Genomic DNA, 25,411 nt, shown 5'->3' with positions numbered 1-25,411 from the left:
ACCAAACCACCCACACCCATATCCAAGGCCTTTCTCTCACACCCCAGCCACTTTCAAGCCCAGAGGTGACCACGTGACTCCAATGTCCCTCCTGTGAAATCCTTCTCTTTCTCTTACCTCTCCAGGGAAACTGAAGCCCGCACCAACTGACTTTCCTCCATGGTCCGTGTGACTCAGAACTGCTAATTGGGGCTTGGCTCTGGGCAGCCCCCTCTGTGATTAGCACTGGTTTTCCCTGGCGCCAAGGGTGGTGCCTTCTGCCTGGCCCTGCTCAGGGGTGGTGGGAGGCACACACCTCAGCAGTGGGGAGAGACTGGCCTACAGTGAGAGAGGAAACAAGCCCCCTGAACCCCACTTTTTTGCAGCCATAATTAGGATGTTGGTGGGATCCCACACAAAGATGTCATGCAAGGCCCTCTCTCAAGGTTGCATCTTACACTTACAACAAGCACTATCAATATCCCCATTTCACAGATAAGGAAACTGAGGCTCAGAAAGGTAACATAACATGTAGGGTCATGCTAGGCCAAGAAGTGGCAGAGCCAGGATTCGAACCCAGGTCTGCATGAGTCTGAAGTCCTCAGGGACCACCCTCCTCATTGGATGGTCATGACAACCCTGTCATGTGCAGACCCTGCCTCTACTATTTCCATCACACAGATGGGTAAACTGAGGCTCAGGGAGCTCAGGAAACTCAAGGCCATATGGTTGGTAAAGTGATAGATACTGGCTGGCCCCTGATCCAGCCTTTATTCAGTCCACTGTACACAGACCCTTCCCTTCCACGCCAGGACCCCTCTCCCTCCAGTGTGGCAGCATGAGGGGTAACCAGGAGAGGAGTTGAGGGTAGAGTTGCTCTGGACAGACATGAGAAGCAATGGGAATGGGTCACAAAGTTGTTGGATAGGTCACAAAGGGCCAAGTTGCAGAAAGTGCTGGAAGCCAGGTGGACTTGCCGTGTTGGGCAGGGGGGAGCACGTAGGATCTTACAGGAGGAGTGAAGTGCTGAACTGGCACTCCACAATGCCCCTTGCCCAGCCCGCCCCAGGGCCTGCCTCCCAGCCCCGGTCCCCACCTCCCCGCTGCCTGGTGCTCCCTTCCTCCCTCCCAGGTTGGGGACATTGGGCCGCTGAGGTCAGGTCTTTGTTTGAAGGACAGATAATTAATCCCACAAAGTAATCCCCAGCACACTCTGGCAGATTTATGGAGATCGCCTCTGTCCTGGGAACTCTGCCTCATCATCTTTCATTTCCCAGGCAAAGTGAGTGACTTGTTATATCATAGGCCCCACGCCAATAGGAATTTCATTTAGGGGAGTTCTCCAGGTGGAAGGAGATTGATAACCCAGGCCTGGGCAGGAACCGATGGCAGTCCTGGGGCCGGGAGGGTGGGGAGCAGAGGAGGCATCGCCACCTCCTCTGTCCCCTTGCTGGTCTCTGTCTTTCTCCCAACATGGGGCTGGTTTCATGGACCTCACCTGTCACAGGCCACAGGGACCCGGATATCATCCAGTTGAGCCTTTCCAAGCCCCAAGATGAGAAAGCAGAGGCCCAGAGCTTGAGAAAGGGACTGTTTCCCACCCGGCTCTTGGGGCTACTCTGCCCCAGCTGTCCTCACCATTACTTCTCCCTCCCCACTCCCCACCTCATCCGCCCTGAAGCTGCCACAGGTACAGGGCTGTCAAGGACAGGGGCAGGGGCTCCTCAGAGCCTGCTGTGGTGGTCCTTGGAGGCAAACTCCCAAGGAGGCTCCTTTCAGTGCAGGAGGGCAGTAGGGATTGGCAGGACCTGGCAGCTCATCCACCAAGCAGTGAGGAAGGAGAGGTGTGGCCCTGGGGGTCAGGGTAGTTGCTTCTGGTCTATTGGCTCTGCCTTTAGCTTGCTAGGCAGTTTAACGGCTACCATTGTCCACCTTTGCAATACAGGACTTTGGACTTATTTGATAATTCATAAATATTTATCAGGCACCTCTCGTACTCACTGCTGGGGATATGGCCATGAACAGGACAGACAAAACTGTTGCCCTCAGAGCCTCTCTTCTAACACACTCCGTTGTATCCATGATCCTGCCCCACCCCCACCCTCAAAGGCGGGGTAGGCCCAGGCTGTGGGCAACTGGGAAGGGAGGGGAAGATCTGGCCATAGCACAGAGAGTAGGGGTTAGTGTGGCAATGTGTAGGCAGGCACCAGCACCAGCCTTGCCAACTTGGCAGCTCCACGTCGACAGGGACCAAGCATGGTGGGGCTGGCTCCTTCCTGAGGCTCCACCCGGCCTTTGGTAATTAAAGCCATAAGTCATCTTCCAACGGGAGCCTGTAGGCTGGGGAGGCCACAGCTGGCCTTGCTTGGGGTTTAGTGCTGGGAGGGAGAGTGAGTACATCTGGGCAGAGGTTTGTAGAGGGAGCTGAAGATCAAAGGCTGCCCTCTGTTCTGGCCTAGGCTGGGGACAGTGTTTGGGCTCTGAGGCTCTGCTTGGTGCCAGGAGCAGTGCCAAGAGCTTCCTCCACAAGCAAAGAGTTTACTTCCTCTTTTCTATGAGTGCTGAGTCTCAAGCTTGCAAACACCCCAAGTGACGCCATCTGTCTCTAGCAGGACCCTTTGCCCCGGGCCCTCTCCAGGAGGGCCTATGCCCAGAGTTTGGAGTGGGAGTGCTATAGGGTGTCCATTGCTTTGGGGCACTTCCCAGAGAGCCTGCCTTCCCTCCTGCCGACAGACTAGGGGTCTGTAGCCCAGAACAGCTGATGGGGAAGGAGGCAGGGCCAGGAACCCGTGTAATTGAGAAGGACACCAGGCCACACATCTGTAGGGTGGCCCAGTGGGAAAGACCCAAAAGTCGCCCCTGTGACTTCTCTTTTTCAAAAAAGTGGCCAGAGGCTTTGGAAAGATTTGGGTTGTGGAGCCTCCTCCCTGGTCGAAAAGGCAAGGACGTCTCTCTTTTTCCTGTTTCTCGCTTGCTCAGCAGAAGTTTCTGCCTGTGTGAGCCAAGGGATGGGAGCGTCTTGGGACATCCCTCCCTATCTGGCTGGGCTCATTCATCAAGCATTCTTTGAATGCCTACTTGGTGTGGGGCACTGGGCCAAGGGCTTGGGACATAATATGACATCTGGGGCTGAGCCTCCAGCTGGGAGGATGAGGGCATTCTGGAGGCAGGCTGCCGGGATGAAATGGCCAACCACCCACCCCACCCCACACTCCACCCCACATCCCAGCCCGGGACCCCTGGCCTTTGTCAGAGAAGCAGGGCCAAGTTCACTGGCAAATGTGAAATATTAAATATTTAGAAAAGTACAGAAACCAACACAGCACACCCCCATGTATTCACCACCCTGATAACATTTGTTGACATTTTGCCATATTTGCTTTGGATCTTTTTTGCTCTTCTTTTTGTTCTTGTTTAAGAAAGGAAACATTGCAGCTATTGTTGAAGGCACCTTTTCTTTGATTTCAATCATCTCAGAGGCCTGTTCTGTGAGCGCTGAGTAGAAAAGGTAAAAACCTCTGATCCTGACGTTGGCTTCAAAAATGGCATCCCTGACTTGAATGTGGACTGTGTCTTAGGTGACATTGAGGAATCATTTATTTTATTTAGGGTGAAAATGGCATGTTTTGTTGCATTTTTGAAAGTCCTTATGAGAGATGCATACAGTATTTAAAGATGAACTGGGATTTCCTCTGTTAACACCGTGAAAAATTGGTAGTGTTTTGGGGGGTGATTTTTAGATAAGATTGGCAAAATTTTGATGATTGTTGCATCTGGGTGACGGTACCGAGAGCTTCATTGTGCTCTTGTCTCTACATTTGTGTTTCTTTGAAATTTTCCATAGTAAAACTTTTATGTGTGGTCCCCAAAGCTTCTCAAAGCAGACCAGAGAGCCACATCTGACCTGTGGCCTGGACAGGAGTCCAGACTTGAGCCAGACTTCTGGTCCACCCATCTGGTGCCAGTTCTGCTTCTAACGTGCTGTGTGTTGTTGACCAAGTTACTTCCCATCTCCGATTCTCAATTCTCCAGGGGATGAAGGAAAAGTTGGAACCTGCTAGGCTTTAAGCATCTTTCCATTTTCCACCTCTGACACTTGACACATCTAACTTGTATGCTCAGAGACTCCACTGGAGGGAAACTGTGGGAATAGTCCCATTTACACCTTCAATGTCTTTCCTTTTTTTTTTTTTTTTATTTTTTTGGTGAGACAGAGTTTCACTCTTGTTGCCCAGGCTGGAGTGCAATGGTGCGATCTCGGCTTACTGCAACCTCCACCTCCCAGGTTCAAGCAAATCTCCTGCCTCAGCCTCCCGAGCAGCTAAAATTACAGATGCATGCTACCACGCCCGGCTAATTTTGTACTTTTAGTAGAGACAGGGTTTTACCGTGTTGGCCAGGCTGGTCTCAAACTCCTGACCTCAGTTGATCCACCTGCCTTGGCCTCCCAAAGTGCTGGGATTACAGGCGTGAGCCACCATACCTGGCCACACCTTCAATTTCTTCAGTGGGTTGGCCCACTGATGCTTTAGGAGATAAGCTTTGCAAAAAGGGCTCTGTGGTCAAATAAGTTAGAGAGACACTGCATCACAATTTCCTTGTGCTGGCAAATCACAATGCCCATGAGCACATTAAAGGCTCTGACAAGTCCAGCAGTGAAGACGTCTGTTGAGCATTTCCCAGATTTGTTTGACCACAGAACTTTTTTTTTTTTTTTTTTGAGACGGAGTGTCACTCTGTCACCAGGCTGGAGTGCAGTGGCAGTATCTCGGCTCACTGCAACCTCTGCCTCCTGGGTTCAAGCGATTCTCCTGCCTCAGCCTCCCGAGTAGCTGGGACTACGGACGCGCACCACCACGCCCAGCTAATTTTCTGTATTTTCAGTCAAGACGGGATTTCACCGTGTTAGCCACAATGGTCTCGATCTCCTGACCTTGTGATCCACACGCCTCGGCCTCCCAAAGTGCTGGGATTACAGGCGTGAGCCACCACGCCCGGCATACCACAGAGCTTTTAAAAGTTGACCTTTCCTATACCCCATGGTATCAGAGTTCCTGGGGAAACCCTGGCCTTTCTGTTTTCAGACTGGGGGCTCTGGCTCTGTAGGACAAATTTGCCATCTTTTCTCATAAATATGATGACTCTGACTCATACTCACTCGAACCCAAGATGTTTGATGTTTTCCACATTGCTGAGTGGGTTTGTGCTTAACCAAATCTGTGGTTTTTTTCCTTCAGTCATGCCCTGACCAGAAACATCTGCTTTGATGTTACACTCTGAGTCACTGACCAAATGCCGGAAAACCCTCCAACATTAGGAAACTGGGCCTGGCACAATCTGCATCCTTTCTGGTGGAGCCTTCTAGAAGCATTGTTTCTAGGGAGGAGTAGGAGAAAGAATATAGGCATTGGCATTAAAGGCCATGGCTTCAAATCTCAGTGCGACCACTTACAAGCCTTATGACTTTTTCACCTCTATCCTCAGTTTACTAATCAATGAGGTCTAACATTTGTTGAGCATTTGTGATGTGCTGGACACTGTGCTGAACTAAGTAGGCTTATTACCTGCTTTTATCCTCACATCAGCCCTATAAGATAAGAATTACTCCTCCCCTTTTTATGGTTAAAGAAATGCAAGCCCAGAGAGGGTAGATAACTTGCCCACGGTCACATAGCTAGTGAGAAGTAATGCTGAGGTTCGAACCCTGGTCCTAGCCACTGCAATATCTGCCCCCTTTCAAAAAGATCAGATCTCCCATGGCATCTTAAAACTGAAAACGTCCTGGGAATCTCCAGATTCCCTGAATCACCAGACCCTGAACCCCATCCCTCAGGGCCCCCTTGGAGGGTAACGGGGTGCTGGGTGTGCTGGACTCCACACCCCGTCATCTGCTTCAGCCAGGGCAACTAGCTCTGATTTTGGCTGTTTTCTATACTGGAGCTCTGTGTGAAATTTTGTCTGATAAAAGAATCTGCTACTGAAACAAAGACATTTGAAAAACCACTGCCATGGAAAAGCCCCCACTTTTTTAAACAGGAGAAAACCCTGAGGCCCAGAGAAGTGAAGTGACTGGCCCAGGGTCACAGCTGTCTTCTGAGCCCCAGGCAGATCTCTGTTCTCCCTTTAGGCATTGGAGCAGGGCCTGGGCTGGGCGGGCGGCGGATGGGGGGGCTCTGCAGCCCCCAGGGGACCCCTCAAGGTCGGTCATTCGGGCTGGTTCAGCCAGCTGGTGGCCAGTTTCTATGAAGATAACTGTGTCTGAGGCTGGCTCCCTGAACCTCGTCCGACCACATCTATTTCTGGGCTGCAGAGTCCTGACGGAGCACAATTTGATTCATAAATTACCCGGCTCAAGGTGTGTGTGATGGGTTCTCCTTCCACAGATTTGAAAGTCATTCACTCTGGAACTTGCAGCACTTGGGGTGGGAGGGCAGGAGCAGCCGTGGCACTGTCAGGATTAGTGTTCATGGAGGAAAAATGGCAGGGAAGATGGAGAGGGCTCGGACAATCAGTGAGAGCCGCTCTGTACCAGCTCTGTTCTCCCAGCAGCCCCAGGAGGCAGAGTCTGTCAGCGTCCCTCTTTGGCAAGTGAGGAAACTGAGGCTCAAAGGCAAAGTCACTTGCCCAAAGCCACATAGCTAGAAGTAGCAGAGCTAGGATTTGAACTCAGTACCCTCTGAGGCCCACACTGCTTCCACATGATCTCAGTGATGCAAGACAAAGGACTGAACAGATGGCAGTTGGAGGGGGAGGCTGGACCCTGGGCAGTAGGATTTGGAGGGAAGGCTCAGGGGCACCAACCCTCTTTGTCCCACAAACTTCAGGGTGCACCTGTCACTGCCATTGCACCCCACCCTGCCCCGCTCTGCCCATCTTTCCTGCTTAACGTCATCCAGTCTGTGGCACTGCACAGCTCCACCTGCCCCAGGCACCCAGTTCACCATCTTTGACGCATCCTGACATGGGTTCAGCACTTTACAGTTTGTAAAGCATCTTCAGATTCCTTATCTCACTGAACCTCTAAACAGCCCTGTGAGCGGGGAAGGTATTCTCACCTCCAAAGAGGAAACTGAATCTCAGAATGTCCACAAGCCCCAAATGATGAAACCAGTGTCTTAAATTCACATCCACTCCTTTATGAGTTCTCCAGTCGGCTTCTTCATACATGTGCCTTGTCCTTCCCCGAAGATGACCAATCTTCCCCATTAGACGGTGGGCTCCCTGGGGGTATGACCCACCCCATGCCTGGTACGGACAGGCCCAGTGGTAGATAGGTGGTCTCTGGTGTCCCCACTTCCCGAGAAGCTTCATCCCTGGGCCCATCTTTCCCATGTCCCATTGCCGGATTGGAGCCAGAGGAGGGGGTGACAACACGTCCAGGATGACAGACAGCACGTGCCCCCTCCTCCTGCCATGGGCTTTCTTCTCCTTGGGCATCTGATCACCGTCCTCTTTGTTTTCTTAAGTGTCTCCCCCACTCCTTCCTCCCTCGCCCTCCTTCCCTGGGACAAGGCCTTTCAGATCATCAAATATCAAACACTGCTTATGCACAGACTGAGATGGCTTTATCGGGGCTGTAAATCTCCCTGCGCCCTGACCTCTCTTGAGTGCCAAGCCTCGGGTGAGTTATGTGGGCCCTGCCCAGTGACAGGCAGAACAGACAGCCCTCTGGGAGGCACAGGCTGGGGGACCCAGGGCACCTTGGCTCCCACTCTTGGCCCAAGGAGAGACCCCAGTTGAAGGGAAGCATGGGTGTTTGGGCCTACCTGCCCCAGGCCCCGGAGGTAACCGGGTGCCAAGCAGGCAGCAGGGGGGGCCTCCTTTTCCTGCTCTCCTTTTCCTCACCTTGCTCACCTCCTGGCCAGACTCCGGGCCCCAGGGCTGAGGGAGCACCAGTCCCACACAGGAGAGACAAGGCCTATGGCAGCCATGAGGGCTATGTGAGACCCAAAAGACCCAGGTTCTAATCCCAGCATGGTCACTCAGTAACCACGTATCCTGGGACATGTCACTTCACCTGACAGTGCCTCCGTTTCCTCATCTGATAAATGGGTAGCAGTGCTGGCTTCACACGGTATTTTGTGGATCCAGTGAGGTCGTGCATGTGAACAAACATGTGAAGCGCTTGGTCAACAGGCAGAAGCACGCATCTTCCCCATCTCTCAGGGGCAAGCAGCATGTGGACTAAGCCTGTAGTCTCTAGAGGCAGACAGGCTGGCCTGGAATCCTGGCTCTGTGACTGACCAGTGGTGTGACTTCAGGCAAATCATTTAATCTCTCTGTGCCTCTGTTTTCTCACCTGTAAAATGGGAATAACAATAATAATGGAAGGCCAGGCATGGTGGCTCATGCCTGTAATCTAAGCAACATGGGAGGCTGAGGCAGGAGGATCCCTTGAGCCCAGGAGTTTGAGGCTGCAATGAGCTGATTGTGCCACTGCACTCCAGGCCGGGTGACAGAGTGAGATCCTGTCTCTAAAAATAAAAAAAATAAATAAAAAGAATTTTAAAAGCGAAGAGTGGAATAATGACGATGCCCTCACAGGAGGAGGCCTTGAGGAGTAGCTGACCAACGCACATGAAGTGCTGAGCACCTCGCCTGCCACGCAGCGGGCCCACAAGAAACGTCAGCCCTTGTTATTGCCCCTTTTCTCTCTGCCATCACCCAGTCCATGCCCTCGTCACCAGCAGGCTTTCCTGCCTCCAGCCCAACCCCTGCAGGAGCTCCTCAAAGCCAGACAAAAATCCAAACTCTCTGCTTCTCCTGCTGGCTCCCCACCTGGGAAGCCATGGTCCCACCTCCACCCTTTTGCTCAGGCCAGTCTCCCCAGCAGGAGTGCCCTCTTCCTCCATACTTACCCCAGCCCTGCCCTCCTCCTCCAGCCTCCTGCGGAATCTTCCAGGGCCTGGCAAGCTGCCCTCAGCAGGACTGGGCTCCTTTTTGGCACAGGTCCTATTTCCTCATCTAGACTAGATGCCACTTGGAAGCAGAGACCTCACCTTTCCAGTGCCTCGCAGCTCCTCTGTGAGCAAATTCCTTCCTTCATCCTAGCTGATGTAGCAAGACCAGGGCGGGAAAGGCCCCTGCCCTCAGGGAGATTAAATCTGGTGAATTGTTGTTAGTAATTGTGGTAACCCAGGGAGAGGAAGAATTGCACATTAAAATGAATCAGTTTGCAAAGCAGCCTGCATCTAGCACCAACTTGGAACACAAAGACACACACCATCAAACACTGGGGGCTTTTTTTGGTGCAGTAAAATATGAATAACGTAAAATTTACCATTTTAAAGTGTGCAATTCCGCGGCATTAATTACATTCACAGTGTTGTACAACTGTCACCCCTAGGAAGTGTAGAACTTTGGGGATTATTTTTTAAAGGAACTTGTATTGACCTTTTTCTTTTTAAAAAAAAAAGAAAGACAACAAATGTAATTCAGATCAATCAAAAGAGAAAGTTGAAATGACTGGAGCAATGGTTCTTCATTGGGGCAATTGTGCCTCTCAGGAGGCATTTGGCAATGTCTGGAGATTATTTTGGTTGTCATATCTTGGGGAAAGTGCTACCAGCATCTAGTGGGCAGAGGCCAGGGGTGCTGCTGAACAACTCACAATGCACAGGACTGCCTCCCACAACAAAGAATTATCCAGCCCCAAATGCCACAGTGCTGAGTCTGAAAACCTCTGTCCTAGCACTATCACTCAGATAATCTGTGTTCACATTTTGCTAACATTTCATTCCTTTTTTCTATGTGCACATTTTTTAAGCCAAAAAAAGTATCTTATGGAACTGTGCTGATCATTGTCCTTTTTTAAAACACATCATAAAAACATCTATTTTTTCAAGTTACAAGCATCTCTTCTGCAACGTTTTAGTGGCTTGCTGCATTTCATATCATAACTTATTTAATGAATCCCCTATTGTTGGACATCTAGGTTATCTCCAGTTTTTCTTACTAAACAGCACTATGGTGAACATCCTGGTGACTGCATTTATGGACACATTCATGATTATTCCCTTTGAAGAAATTCTCTCCATGGCAGTGTAAAGGTTTTTCAGGAAATAGGTTCTTATTTCAGCTACAGTCCCTGGTGATGTCTTTCTGGTCCCCATCAAAACATCCTCAGAGGACCAGGGGCCGCCTCTCTGAGGCTTTCCATTTTACAGGGAGCCATGCACAGTGCATTGCTGTGGGTGGAAGAGTGTGGCTTGACCCTTAGCAAACTGGCAGGATAGATTTCACTATCTTTGGCTACTCAAGTTAATGCTTCATAAACTGGAGCCAGTTATTAGCAAATTAATCAGGGTCCAGTTTGTAGCCTTAATAGGAGAGGTTATAATTTGTTGGTTTAAGTGAGCTTGATAAAAACTGTTGTGGTGTAAAATGCCTGTAAGACAAGCAGACTGCCGTTCACACTTACTTGAGGGACTGGAAGTTTGTCTTACCCTGACTGGACAGTAATAACTAATTAACTGAGACGGCTCAGCTCAAACAAACATAGCACTGTGGCTGCATCAGGAGGGTATTACAGCCCCAACTGGAATTACTAATTGGCTGATCCCTCCTCATGGGCCCTAGTGCAGCTGTGGTGTCTTTATGATGTGTGACATCAGGAGTCACCCCAGTATCACTCTGCTCCGCAGCCTTTTGGACCAGTCTCAGAGTGGCCCTCAGACATTCCTGCTGTGGCCCATTCATCCATTCAGAAAACATTGATTGATCACCTGCTAGGCATCTGCTGGGCACTTGGGGAAACCAGTCCTGCCCTCCTGGGGCTTACATTCCAGTAGGGAGAAACAGACAATAAGAAACATATAAACAGATGGAAGAAAGGTTCAGAAAGTAGAAGTGCTTTGAAAGAAATAAAAGAGGATAATGGAGAGAGAGTGACAGGGGTGAGGGTGGGAAGGTGGGGGTAACTGGGGAGGAATCTGAGGAGTGACATTTGAGTGGAGGCCTGAATGCACACAGAGGAGATGTGCAGGAAGAGGCTCCAGGCAGCTTGGGAAGCTTTGGGGAGGGGGCGGTCTTCCCCCACCCCGCCTGACCCAGGATCCTTATGCGGCAGCAGACTCTCGGCAGGCTGGTCCCCTCTCCTGGTTGAAAGCCGAGGTAACCCACACCGCTGGCTGCCATATGTTGATCGTGGGGCTGTTGAATGTAGCCCAGCCCAGATGCCATCCAGGATGCAGGCCCCTTTTGTCATCAGGCAGCTAAGTAACGATTTTTAATTCATAAGATGTCTTGCTCAAAGCCCATATCTCATACTGACTCCCAATTTTCATTATACAGTGATACAACTCTATACCAGTCAGAATGATATGGCTCTGCTGGACAGCGATGGGCCTGCAAGCCAGCCTGCCCCAGGGGCCTGGGGGCTTAGGCTGCCCACACGCAGCTGCTTAATGGGCTACACCTGGCAGGGGAGACAGGAAGGGCCAGGGGCCTCCGAATGGGACATGAACTCTTTAGCTTCCTGGAAGCTGAGTTTAATTCCTTGCTCTACCTCTCACTGCCTGGATGATCGAGTGCAGGTTATTTTTAACCTCTCTGTGCCTCAGTTTCTTCCTCTGTAAAATGAGGATAGTGTGTCTGTCTCAGGGGTTTTGTGAGACTGAATAAGACATGCATACAAAACACTTTGCACAGTGCCCAGCACAAGGTCAGAACTCAATCTGTGTTGGCCATTGTGGGGCATGCCCCTCACAACTCTGGGTGAGAGGGGCCACAGCTGGGACTAGCTTGCTCTGAGTCTACTATTCCGAAAACAGGTATGGCCAGGTGTGGTGGCTCACGCCTGTAATCCCAGCACTTTTGGAGGCCGAGGCCAGAGGATTGCTTGGGCCCAGGAGTTGAAGACCAGCCTGGGCAACATGGTGAAACCCTGTCTCTACAAAACATACAAAAATTAGCTGAGCGCAGTGGTGTGCACCTGCAGTACCAGCTACTAGGGAGGCTGAGGTGGGAGGATCACTTGAGCTGAAGAGGTTAAGTCTGCAGTGAGCTGTGATCAAGCCACCACACTCCAGCCTGGGTGATAGAACAAAACTCTGTCTCAAAACAAAAGGAAAGAAAATAAAAGAAAACAGGCATGGCAGGAAAGAGGAAACCAAAGTGTCCACCTGCTACATGTCAGGCACCACAATAAGTGCCTTACGTACATGATCACTCCTGATGCTCACACAGCCTGGTGAGGTAGGAGTTGTTATCCACACTTTACAGATGGGAAATTTGGCCCAAAGGAATGAGTGGTTTGCAGGAGGTCTCACAACTGGTAAGTGATGGAGCTGTTGTTGGAACCTAGGTCTTTTTCACATCCTGCGAGTTCATGCTCAGTATGCGGTCTTCACCAGGGTGTTGACGTAATAGACTCCAGGCACAGACCATGACTAGAAGAGAGACCATTGGAAGGAATGGAAGCAGATCCCAGTTCTGCTCCCTTCCCTGGGTAAGGTCCCTGACGCTGGACCTGGGCAGGGCCAGGTGACCAAGTCAGAGGCCACAGTGGAGATCAGGATCGCACAGGTCAGTCTCATGCAGCCTCCTGCCTCCATTCAGACACTGACATTTAAAGAGATGGCTGCTTAGGCCCAGCTCCTAAGATCCCAAGCTCCTCATAAGCCATGGCTTTTTTCTTCTCTTCTCTCCCCTGCGGCCCCAACACCGGACTAGGCCCCAAGTATGCCGCTGCCTCTTACATACTGGTTGACCCTTTGGAATTGCTGCAGAGGGAGGAAGAGAAACTTCAGGCCATCCAACAAATATATAATGAGCGCTGTTCTGGGGACTGCCAGAGATTGCAGCATGAGACCCCAGCCCTTATCCTCAAGGCCACGCTGGGTCTCCAGGCATGAGAATTAAAGAAGCCCACTGCACAGGGCAGCTGCCTTGTGAGTTCTGAGCCCAGCACTCAAGGGCTCAGAGGAGCCAGAGGTGGCAGAGCCTCCAGGCGAGAGATGCGGGTGGGCTTCCTATAGCAGGTGATACTGGACCTTCAGAAAGGGCAGTTCCCAGGCCGAGCGGGGAGCCTTAGGTTTTCCTTTAACTCTGAGTGCAGAAGAGCAGGGGCTGTTAGCCCAGCGGAGCAGACAAAGCAATTGAAAGTCATCAGCCTGTGTTCCCGCACGCACCATCGGCCACTCACTAAACTGCTTTTCGCCCAGACCCAGCTCCGCTGTGGGTCAAGATGCTGCCAGTGAGATAACAAGGGGACAAGATGTGGGAATGATGAGATTTGGCAGCAGGCAGGAGGGACGATGCTGCAGGTGGGGCAGGGGGCGTGAAGGGGGGTAGCCTTCCAGCCTGGAGGAAGAAAGAGGTAGGGGGATAAGCCTAAGCTCCCCCTGCCCCACATGGCTCAAAGAGAGAGAACTGCCCCACCCCAACATCAGACCTTCTACCCCCTGCTGCAGCCCCTCCCAGTCCACTTCCCTCTCCTTCTCCCTCTCCCTCCGACCACCTAGAAAACAGCAGAAGCCCTTTGCTTGACTCTGCGGCGCCCTCTAGCTGCCACTCACCCTCTTGCCTTGTTTTTTACACCAAACTCTGGGCAGCAGCACCTCAGGACCTGTGCTCACTGTCCCCACATCCCTGCCCCACCGTCCCTCAGTATCTTAAAGTCTGACTCTGGGGACATCTGAAAACCCAGTCAGTGGCCTTTGCCAGACCTTCCTCTTCCTGAGCTCCCTGCTCTATCTGACCCTGCAGACCGTCTCTTTCTCAAGACTGCCTCCTTCCCTGACTCTGGGCACCCGGCACTAGGCTGGTTTCCCATCTACCTCTCTGGCCATTGCCTCTCTGTCTCCTTCACTACCTTCTAAATATTCCTGGTTATACTCGTCCAATTATACATGTGCCATAAACAGCAGCCTCGCCTGGTGCGCTTTTTCCCAGTGTCTGACGAACGTCACCAGCCCCATTGTGCTGACAGCTCTTGTCTCTTGCCTTACCTTCCCCCACCAGTCCCCATGGTAGGCCACCTCCCCAGCTACCTGGAAGACATCGCAACATGGACATTCTGCTGCTATGTAAAACTCTACCATGGAGTAATTTATCTAGAACTTTCCAGAATATGTAAGGACTCCCCCGTGTGTGTGTGTGTGTGTGTGTGTGTGTGTGTGTGTGAGAGAGAGAGAGAGAGAGAGAGACAGAGAGAGAGACAGAGAGAGAGAGAGACAGAGAGAGAGAGAGAGAGATGGAGTCTCGCTCTATCACCCAGGCTGGAGTTCAGTGGCATGATCTTGGCTCACTGCAACCTCCGTCTCCCGGGTTCAAACAATTCTCCTGCTCAGCCTCCCGAGTAGCTGGAATTATAGGCACCTGCCAGCACGCCCGGCTAATTTTTATATTTTTAGTAGAGATAAGGGTTCACTGTGTTGGCCATGCTGGTCTTGAACTGCTGACCTCAAGTAATCTGTCCACCTCAGCCTCCCAATGTGCTGGGATTACAGGCATGAGCCACTGTGCCCAGCCCTAGGACTCCCTCTTGAGGAAGAAGCCACTTTGTTGACACTCCACTCTATGAAGGATGATGATCTCTTATTTGCCTCATCCTATTTCCTTGCCCCATAGCACAGGGCCAGGTGCAGAATGTGCACAAATGTGTGAAAGGCGAATGCTTGCAGGGAGAGAAAGAGAAATGTAAATCTAAATCCAAGCTGGCCACTTGCTAGCCATGTGACCTTAGGCAAGTTATTGAGCATCTCTGAGCCTGCTTTCTCACACAGAAGATGGGATATCTTCTTATAAGGTGGTTGCAATGAATAGGTGATGTGATTGTGCAAACAGCTTAGCTCAGTGCCTGGTACATGGTAAGTGTTTGATAAGTAGTGGCTGCTACTTTTTAATAAATAGGAGAATGAAGGCTGCAATCCCCACCCCCCCACCCCTGCCCAGCAGCCTTTCACACATGATTCATTCCTCCCAGCCTCTCTCTTGCAAATCTGAAAAGGTCTTGATTCCTGGAGCTCCTAGAGGAGGTGGCTGCCCCCAGGAAAACCAGCAGGGCCAGTAATGACCTGCTTTTTTCTTTTGTGATCAATTTGAATCACCAGTTCCCAGAATCCTTACGGTGGTAAAAGTGCAGCCACCACCCCACCCCAAAACCCCTCCCCTACCAGATACTCCCCCACCCTGGAACTCAGGACAGCACCTGTCCACCCAGGGGAAGCAGCTGCCCTTCTGCTCAGCAGAAGTGGGGCTGAACAGATGAAAGGCTTCCCTGGTGAGCGCCCCCAGCCCCCCAGCCCCCCATGGGACTTGGATAAAGAATGTCTGGGAGACCAGAAGGCCGACATGGAGGTATCAGTTTCCAGGAGAGCAGAGAAACTTGCATGTGTGGCTGCCAAGCCCACAGCGCCTGTGGAGGGGAGGACGTGGAAGTGAGGGAAGAAGTGAAGGGAGCGAGGCAGGGATGTGGAGTTCCCGTCCGCACCCACCATCCTGAATGAGCAGGGAGCGGAGGTCAGAGCTCTGGGTTCAGGGCCCTGTGGGCCTGAGGGTTTTGTTCTCAGCCTCAGTTCAGGGCAGCCTGTAAACACTAGCCCTCTGTGGCGAGGCTCTCCTGGCAAAAGTGTGGGGTTGGCTCAGTGTCACTGCTGGGAAAACAGCTGTAGGCACAGGCTGCTAGGGTGGTGGGGAGAGACCATGGTGCTGCCATCTTGGTAAAGCACAGGCAGCCAACATTTGTTGGGAGTTTCCTGTGTCCCCAGCACTATATTAACTTATTTAATCCTTAAAGTGACAGCCTGGGGTGGGTTCTATTATTGCCCCCATTTTACAGACCAAGCAACTGAGGCCCACATATAAGTCACTTGATCCAGTTCACACAGCCAGTAAGTAGCAGACCCATGATTTGAACCCGTGCAATCTGCCTCCAGAGGGTGTAATCTTAACCATTTCTTTTCCGAATTGCTTTTCTTCAGGGGCCTTAGCTCAGCAAGTACTTACACTTTCAATTGTGTGGTTTTATCATGAATGTCTGTCTTCACAGACAATTCATATGAGACTGAAGGCATCAACCTTGCCTGCTTTTCTTTACCGATTCTCCAACACCTTGCGCATAGTAGGTGCTCAATATGAACTTGAAGGAATGAGTGAATTAAAAAAACCAATGAATCTTTGAATGAGACATGCCCTTGGCCTTTCCAGCTTTGGAGGCAGGGCTCATCTCCTGCCCCTACCCAAGCCTAGCAGCATCCCAGAGAGTGCCAGTGTTGCTATGGTGACAGTAAGAGCATCTTACCGAGCATCTCACTGAGTCAGTCCTCTCTCAGGTGGCCTTGTCGGCTCCCTAGGTATAGCTCTTTCTGGCTGTTGGTCTGGGGAGTTAGTCACTTGTGCTTGGCAGGAGGTGGGAAGGTGTACTCCATGCAAACAGATGTGTGAAAAAGAAGTGTGTGTGTGTGTGTGTGTGTGTGTGTCTTGAGTTTGGTTGAATGTGGACTGTGTGGGGGGTACTTGCCTGCAGGTTTGTTGGAGAAGGTTGCCTAGGTCGGGGCATGGGGTGTCTTATGTGCTGGGGACAGATGCTGGGTTTGGAGTGGGCAGTGTGTACGTGAACGGGGCATAGGAGCTGAGTGAAGAAATACAAGTGAGTGTTCCAGGGTTGAAAACCCTGTTTTTCAAACCAAAAATGAAAGCACGTCATTCAACAAGGGGCTTCAGGTTTGTGAATGATTTATAAGAAAAATCTCACAAAGATAAAAATTGAATCACATTTAGCTAAACATTTGATAGGCTCCTTTATTTAAAAAAGTAAATTTATATGAAAATCTGGAATGCTGGGATGCTGTCTGTGGGGGCTGGGGAGGGGACCCCTGCCTGTGAGTGTGTTGGGGCAGGAGTGAGAGGCCGGAGGCTCTGAGGTCTTGCCTCAGGGCAGCCCTTCAGCTCAGCCTTAGGGGCTCAGAGGACCTCAGCCCCTACAGGGCCCTGCACTGCCTCTGCTTCACCCAGCCTCAGCACTGATCACCCTGTACTTTGAGTACCTGGTTGAGTGCTGTGGCCCCCATTAAAATGTATCCCCATTTGTTTTTGAGACAGTCTTGCTCTGTCGCCCAGGCTGGAGTGCAGTGGTGTGATCTCGGCTCACTGCAACCTCCGCCTCCCAGCTTCAAGCGATTCTCATGCCTCAGCCTCCTGAGTAGCTGGAATTACAGACGTGTGCCACCACACCCAGCTATTTTTTGTATTTTTAGTAGAGATGGGGTTTTGCCATGTTGGCCAGGCTGGTCTTGAACTCCTGACTTCAAGTGATCTGCCCATCTCCGCCTCCCAAAGTGCTGGGATTACAGACGTGAGCCACCGCGCCCAGCCTGTATGCTCATTAGAGAAGCACAATAACTGTTTGTTGAATGAATGAACAGATGAAAACACACATCTCGTTTCTCTAGCAGCAAAATTCCCAGCTAAAGAAACTCCCTTCTATCGTACATTTATATGCCTCCTTGCAATCCTGTCCCCCCAGCTCCCCACTATGCAAACGCAGCCATACAAAACCCATCAGGAAGTGACCTAGGAGTCTCCATGGCTGGGAAAGGAAGCCTTAGGCAAGGGGATAGCTACAGTGACACCCCCTTCTGGGCTGGCCCCATGTTAGAGATTCCGAAGGCATAGACTGATAGACTGAGTTCTAAACAGGCCCCACTGTCTGCAGCTTCTCCCTGGCCTTGCCCAGCCCATGCAGTGGACTGGGAGGACAGGTGAGAGTGGCCACTAGCCACCAACTTGGGTAGAAGTAAGCTGCCTTGCTGACCAGCACAGGCAGGTGACTCAGCATGGGTTGGCTGAGAATAGCTTCTGTCCCAAAGTCTAAAGTTAGAAGAGGAAATTGCCCCACCCTTGACTTTTTCCCTAGTTAATCCAAGAGAGGCTATGAGCCTCTGCTACATGCAGATCCCTTTAGAGTTGGGGAAGGGGAAGACCTGGGAGCTACAGCCACTTCCACAGTGATTCTGGTGTTCACCTGCGTGTGTTGAAGGCTTGGGTATTAATTCTCTAGCGTGGAATCGGTGTCCATCCATCCTCTTCCTCAGTCCTGCCCATTCTCCAGGAACCACCTCAAACAATAACGACAACACTACTGAGTCCTTATTTTGTTCCAGGGATGGTCCCAAAGTAATATATCTATACTTTCACACTTATTTAATTCTCATAACCCTGTGAGGCAGATGCCATTATTATCTGTATTTTACAAGTGAGGAACCAGAGCACAGAGGGGTTAGGTAAGTTGCCCAAGGTCACACAGCCAGTCAGTGGTCCAGGGAATTAATGACCCCTCCTCTATGGAGCTTCCCTTCTTTGAGCTTTCCCATCTGTAAACAGCCCCTCCCTGCTGTGAACTCAGAGATGCTGATTCTGGTGGGTACCAGAGATCACTTACCAGGCTGCAAAGTGCTTTGGTGTCAGAATTCCTGGCACGTTGACATCTGCATGCCCAACAATGCCCAGCTCAGGGCCTGCTATAGGAAAGCCTACCCCAGAGATTGCTGGGTGGGTGAATGAATGGGAGTGAGTGAGTATGTGAATGAACCAACAAACTGGTTTGTGAAGAAGACAGCAGAGTGGAATTGGGATTTTCCCAGGTGAATTCACATGTGGGAAGGGCATATAGGCAAGGTGGGGGCCCATGCAGGACTGGCCCAGGTGAGGAACATGCCTGCCACTGTGTGCCCAGCGTTGGCCAGGTACCTTAAGGGACAGTCATGAAAGGTCCCCATCTTCAGAGGGCCGGGAAGGGAGATCCAATGAACACCCAATAATCAACTGGGGAACAGTTAATTACAAAACAGTGGCTACTGCCTGTGGGGACCAGAAGGGGCCAGCTAGAGAAGTCAGGACTGCCTTTCTGGAGGAGGAGAAGAGGCTGGCACTGAGCTGGGCAGAGGATGAGGACAAGAGAGAACGACAGACACTAAAAGATGAGGAGGCAGGAAAGAGCATAGTGATCTGGAGAAACCCAAGGACGCCAGTGTGAGTTTCTGTGGAGAGAAAGCAGAAATTGAAGGTGGCAGAGGGAGAGGGGTGTTTACAGAGACATCGGTTTGAGGCAAGTGTGGCTCATAGATAATTTTTGCCAGTACTTTAATACATATCTTAAATTTTAATAAGTACTTAACATAGTACTTTTTTAAAATTATGTCTTTCATTTACATTTGTTGTAAAAGGAAACTTTACATCACGGTCATAAATAAAAAATTAGAATAGAATATACTAGACTAGACTAGACTAGAATAGAATGTGACCATAAAAATAAGCACAAGAGAAACAAAACCAGGTTACTGCATCCTGGCTGGCATCCACTCCCTTTGGAAGGCTCTGAGCCTGAAGCCTGCTCTCTCTTTGTTAAAAAAGAAATCAAGCGAGTCTAGAGAAGTGTTAAAGCATAGTAGCACCAAACCAAGACTTTCTCCCTGGCTGGGTCACAGAGACCAGAAGGAGATTGGAAAGGCCATGCTGTTCTCCTTCTGGGACCCGTTGCTGTCTGCCGGCTGCTCCATGGACTCCAGGGCTCTTTCTATTACTCTTGAACCAGCATTCATTTCAAGTAACTGATGAGTCTTTAATGCCCAGAGAGGAGCCCCGGCCCCAGCTCCATGCCCCCCTGCCCTGTGCCTGGTCACACCTGAATGCTTCTCTCTCTTGCAGGGAATACCAACAGCATCTTTGCCCTGGACTACATCAGCGGAGCGCTGACCTTGAATGGCCTGCTGGACCGGGAGAACCCCCTGTACAGCCGTGGCTTCATCTTGACTGTGAAGGTGAGACCTGGGTGGGCACCTTCACCCCAGGTAGAGGAGATGCCCCTACTCGGATGCCAACCTCCAGCAGTGTCCGAGGGCTCCTGCCCCTGGTGGTGGCTCCGGAAGCACTTCGCTTCCGTGCTCTCACCCTGCACTGCCTCCCGGGGCTGTGCCCAGGGCCCCATCAGGAAGGCACCCAAGTTATGAAGTTGTAGGTGTGCTGGGCCTGCCGCATCCATCATCAACAACCACACGGGTTGGAACTTTATCCCCTCTCAGCGGGAGGCACACAGTAGGTGCTCATCCTGTGGTCCTTCCTTACTGTTGTCCCAGGATTCCAAGTTCTCTGTTGCAGCCACCTGGAATTCTGGAATTTGCCCCATTTCTGGGGTTCTGTCCCACTTCCAAGTGCCATGACTTCCTGTTAAGAAACAGCAATGCAGCAGAGAGCAATGCAACAGCAATGTGCTGGGGTCTCCACCCCAGGATGTGAGGCAGAGCTACAGTTCCGCACCCCCTGCAGCCGCCTGCCACTCACGGTCGGTTTTAATTCAAATCAGTGACTTGCAGAGCCATTCCCGGAGAAACCCGTTTAGGGGTATGGATCCTGTCTGAGCCACAGGGGGTCTTCCCAGCCCAGGCCATCAGCCGTTGATTGAGAGAAACAGGTGGCCCAAAGACTGAGGCCAGGGGCTCTGGGAAGGAGGCCCTTCCAGCGCCATGGGGAGGATGGTGCAGCCCAGCCTGGCCCTTAATTGCTGTCCTTGACCTTAGGAGGCCCTGCTGTTCAGGTGTGGGTTAGCCATGGGAGGGCGTGCTCCCACCACCATCCTTCCCTCCTGTCTGCTCTCCTGCCATGGAGGTGAGGTGGTCAGCTCTACCAGAGAGAGCTGCCCCCTGGTCCCAGCACCCCACTGCAGGACTTGAACTCAGTTTTTCTGTCTTTATATAAAATATGAGGGTGTGTTCTCACACTTGGCTGTGAACCCGAATCCCCTGGAAAGCTATTGAAAGATATCTGTTCCTGTGTCTCTCATCCAGAGAGATTCAGATTCAGAAGGCTGACTCAGAACTGGAAATGGGCACTTTTGGGCCCATGGCTCTGGCCCAGAGACTGGACACCCAGGTATCTGAATCAGTCCGTCTGTGCTGACCCTCAGAGCCGAGCACAGGGTTCAGCCCATAGCAGATGCTCAGTTAAGTCTTGATTAACCCCCAGCACAAACATTCTTGGCCTCAGTTTCACAATCTGCCAAAGAGAATGAAGACTTCCCTCTTGTCCCTCGATGAACCTCCAGATCTGTCTTGTCCTCCCCACCCCATCTCATCCATCTGCTGTCAGTCCTAGGATCCTACTACCTGAGCTTAAAATCTACTCTGGCTGTGAATCCTTATACAAGTTACTTAGTCTCTCTGAACCTCAGTTTCCTTATCACTAAAATGGGGATACTAATGATAAAATCTTCCTCCTGGAGTTGTGGTGAGGATTAGATGGGATCATTCACATTGAGGCACAGTGGCTGGTGCTGAGAAAGTCTTTGGTAAGCAAGAGCTGTTGCTGTGATTAGCTGCCTTCACCCCGGGGTGACTGATCTCTGTCCACAGGGCACGGAGCTGAACGATGACCGCACCCCATCTGACGCTACAGTCACGACGACCTTCAATATCCTGGTTATTGACATCAATGACAATGCCCCGGAGTTCAACAGCTCCGAGTACAGCGTGGCCATCACTGAGCTGGCACAGGTCGGCTTTGCCCTTCCACTCTTCATCCAGGTGGTGGACAAGGATGAGGTGAGTCCCTGGACACATGGCCCATGCAGACCCACCACCCATCCAGACCCACCACCCTGCCTGGGCTGTTCAGGTCCTCAGCTATAAAATAGAAACAAACATTGCAGCACCCCACTCCTGGTAGGTTCTGAGGATAAATAAGGCTGAAAAAAAAATCACTAGTCTCTACTTTTGGATTACCCCCTACACCCTGCAAAAAACATGTAAGCACATGTTTCCATATGTGTGGTTATTATTTAGAAGTTACATAAATGATCATCATACTAATCTAGTAGGGATATTGTAAAGCATGTACAAAAATAGCAATTTTAAAAGGTAGAAATAAGGCCAGGTGCAGTGGCTCACATCTGTAATCCCAGCCCTTTGGGAGGCCGGCAGATCAAGAGGTTAGAAGTCTGAGACCAGCCTGTCCAACATTGGAAACCCCGTCTCTACTAAAAATACAAAAATTAGCCAGGCGTGGTGGCGGGCACCTGTAATCCCAGCTACGTGAGAGGCTGAGGCAGGAGAATCGCTTGATGGATCATCTGCTGCCCTCTTTGGGATGCCTGTACCCGTTTTTGCTCCTGTTCAAATAATGACCTTAGCAGAAAGTCTAATTCCTGTTTTTGGTGTAATAATGACCCCAGCTTTTCCATGTGAAGAGTGAAAGGACCTAAGTGCTTTGGAGGGGATCCCAGGCCATAAGAAGACCCCTGCATCACCAGGGGGTCTACCCTGGCTGGGCCCAGCCTTGAAAGGAAGTAAGGGAGAGCTGCAGAGGAGGAGGCAGGAGGCTCAGGGTGGGGGCAGCCCCCTGCACTGGTCGTGACACACCCTGCATCATAGGGGCGGGGGTAGGGGGGCAGGGCGGCGAGGCCTCTATTCGGTGGGGCCAGGTCTCCATCCCTTCAGGACCCTCTCAGCCTGCCTCCTCCCCTGCCCTCACCCCTCCTTGCACCCCATCTCCCTGCCTGTCAGCAGCTGCCATGCTAATAGGACTTCTATTTATTGCTGCTGCTCCTCCTGGCCCACTCTGCTCTGGAATTCCATTAGATTTTCCAGCCTGAGGTGCTTCTCTTCAATCACTCCTTGCGTGGGGCTGCCGCGGTGGCCTTGCTCCAGGCTGAGCTTCCTCCACCGCCCTCGGAAGAGCCCTCTCTACTCTGGCTGCTTAGCAAGTGGCCCACCCTGTTGACCCAGGAGCCCCTCTGCCCACGTCTCTTGCCCCCCTCTGGCAGCTCCTCTCAACCAGACACGGTCCCCCCAAGGACTCAGGGCACGTGGGCAAGTCAGTCCCACCGTGTGTCTGTGTGTGTGCTCAAGTGTGTGTGCACACGTGTGTGTGTGTGTACATGTGTGTCTCCATCTCCTGCTAAGTAAGGCATTCCATACCTATCTGTCTGAGATAACTAAAGTATGTATTGATCACCCGCTGTTTACAAGGAGCTATATTTAGCCTCTTGGGGAGCCAAGTATAACCCATGGTCCTAGGAGTCAATAGTGTGTTGATACAAATACAGTATGTACATTTTAAAACATATTTTTAAGCCAGGCACAGTGGCTCACACCTGTAGTCCCAACACTTTGGGAGGCCGAGGCAGGTGGATCACTTGAAGCCAGGAGTTCGAGACCAGCCTGGGCAACACGGTGAAACCCCATCTCTACTAAAAATACAAAAATTAGCCAGGCATGATGGTGTGCGCCTGTAATCCCAGCTACTCAGGAAGCTGAGGCATGAGAATTGCTTGAACCTGGGAGGCGGAGGGTGCAGTGAGCGGAGATTGCACCACTGCACTCCACCCTAGGTGACCCTGTCTCAAAAAAAAAAAACCCCAAAAAACAAATTTTTTAATGTAGTAGTTTTAAAAGGTGGAAAAAACAGGTATAAAAACAAGTTCTAATATGTTCTCACACCCTAATGGATCACCTTGTATCCCCCTTTAGGGCAGGCACCTCCTTTTGGAGATGACTGTATGAATGAGATGCTCAGAAGAAAGTCCCATCTGTGGTTTCAGGAGAACCATAATGCCCAAGAGAAGAGAAATGTGGATACCAGCGTGGGGTCCAGGTCCAGTGACCACAGGCAGTGAGGGGTCAGCTGCGGGGCTGAGAGGATCAGGAGAGGTTCTATGGTGAGAGGGGCCTAGGGCTGCACCCAGAGGCACACAGGAAGGTTGGCTGGCCACAGCAGGCCGTAATCCAGGCAAGCAAGGATGTGTGCAGTGGGGAGGTAGGCCGGGACCCAGGTCTCAGAGGGCCTCGAATGCCAAGCCAAGGAATTGAGGCTTGATCTTGGAGGCAACCCAGAAGGAAGACAGCTTGTGTGGGGGCAGCACAAGCTCTGGAGTCAGACAGGGCCTGTGTTTCAGCCTGGCCTTGCCATGTACTAGCTGTGTGACCTCAGGTAAAGTAATGAGCCTCACTTTGTTCATTTGTTTAAAAAAACAAAGAGAAAGGAAAGAGAATGCATCCATCAGCTTACATTGCAGTAACAAGTTAGGCCCCACATAAAAGTTGATTTCTCACGTGGACGACTAGGCTAGCACAGGTGGACAGGGAAACCCTACCCCATGTAGTGGCTGAGGAGCATGATCTGCAGGTCCCTCGGTCCCTGCAGCAGGGAAGAGACAGCTGGAGGGCTAAGTACCAGCTCTTCTGTGCTTCATCCCAGAACTGGCTCCGCGACTTCTACCCAATGACTATTGGCCAGAACTAGTTATGTGCCCCCACGTCACCACCAGCAGGCCAGGAAACGTGGGGAAGGTGCCAAGTAGTTGTCTCTGCCACAGAGAAGGAGGCATGTACAGGGCGAGGCACAGTGCCCAGTACGTTAGCCGTTGTCATCATTGAGGAGCCGCAGCTCCTGACCAGGCCTGGGTCCAGCAAGTGCCACCAGATGTAAGGCCGGAACCCCCCAGGAGTGCTCACCCCAACTGGTTGGGGGCAATGTAACCCTGACACCTCCGATTTTATCTCAGGCTGCCTTTGCTAGAAGCACTTTCTGAAATGTCTGCAGGAATGCCCAGGAGTATCTGGGTCCAACCCGCCTCTAGTGACCGCGCCCCACCCAGGCTCAGCCATTGGCACACCCGCTGCAGTCAGGGCACCCAACCCCACCAGGGACCATTCCCTGCTCTCCATGGCTGTTTTCCCAAGGGAGCTGGTCAGTGTCTCTGACAGTGCAGGCCTGGCCTCCTCTTCTCCAGGGCACAGTGACTTGCAGAGACAGAGCCAATGAGGAGAGGCAGCCCAGGAGCCCAGGCCACCCAACCCTGAGGTCACCTTGGCCATTTTCCAGCCTCCAGATGGGGTGGCCCCCAAACCATCCCGCATGTGGCACCGGGCTCATTCATCAATAAGAGGGAGGGATGAGTTGCTTTCGGCCCAGCCCTGCTCTCGTGTATCTCATGTTCTTCTCTGGAGGAATCCGGAGCTGGCCGGGTGAATGCTTCAGAGGACCAGTCTTGGATATAGGGGAGGCCCCACCATAATGGAGGATCAGGCCCAGGGACCCCCGTGGACCATTTAGCCACATTGTCAACAGGAGCAAAAGAAGGACTGCAAAAGCAGTTAAACATTGCCTGAGTGTCCAGAACCAGAAAAATCAGGGAACCACAAAGAGAAATCAGGCAAGTGTTAGAGAAAAGATTTTTAGAAAAGTGTTGTTTCTTGCCAGTCCATTTCTGAGGAAAAAATACATCTGTTGAGATTTGTGTCTGGGTTGAAGGTGACTCTGGATTTGCTTGGTGTGGCAGGAAAATGTGTTCATTGAGTAAATTCTCTGAAGGGAAGGGAGCCAGCAGAGCAGTCAGAACCCTCTGTCCCAGGCTCTGTGGAGCCACGTGACTCTCACATGCCCACGATTAGTGTGAGGATCCCACTAAATCTAACTCCTGATTGCACTGAATGGTGCA

General features: G+C 51.5%; 1 protein-coding gene across 1 annotated transcript in view; it reads left to right on the top strand.

Annotated features, from left to right (window-relative positions):
* Positions 1-25,411, top strand: part of CDH23 (cadherin related 23) — a 419,032-nt gene that overhangs the window by 198,837 nt on the left and 194,784 nt on the right. Inside the window, exons 10-11 of the mRNA XM_063709996.1 lie at positions 19,627-19,739; positions 21,327-21,515. Coding sequence (XP_063566066.1) covers positions 19,627-19,739; positions 21,327-21,515 — 302 coding nt within the window. The remainder of the gene's footprint in view (positions 1-19,626; positions 19,740-21,326; positions 21,516-25,411) is intronic.

Source organism: Gorilla gorilla, chromosome 8, assembly GCF_029281585.2.
Source record: "Gorilla gorilla gorilla isolate KB3781 chromosome 8, NHGRI_mGorGor1-v2.1_pri, whole genome shotgun sequence".
Lineage (NCBI taxonomy): Eukaryota > Metazoa > Chordata > Mammalia > Primates > Hominidae > Gorilla > Gorilla gorilla.
This window is presented reverse-complemented; position numbering and strand designations above follow the sequence as displayed.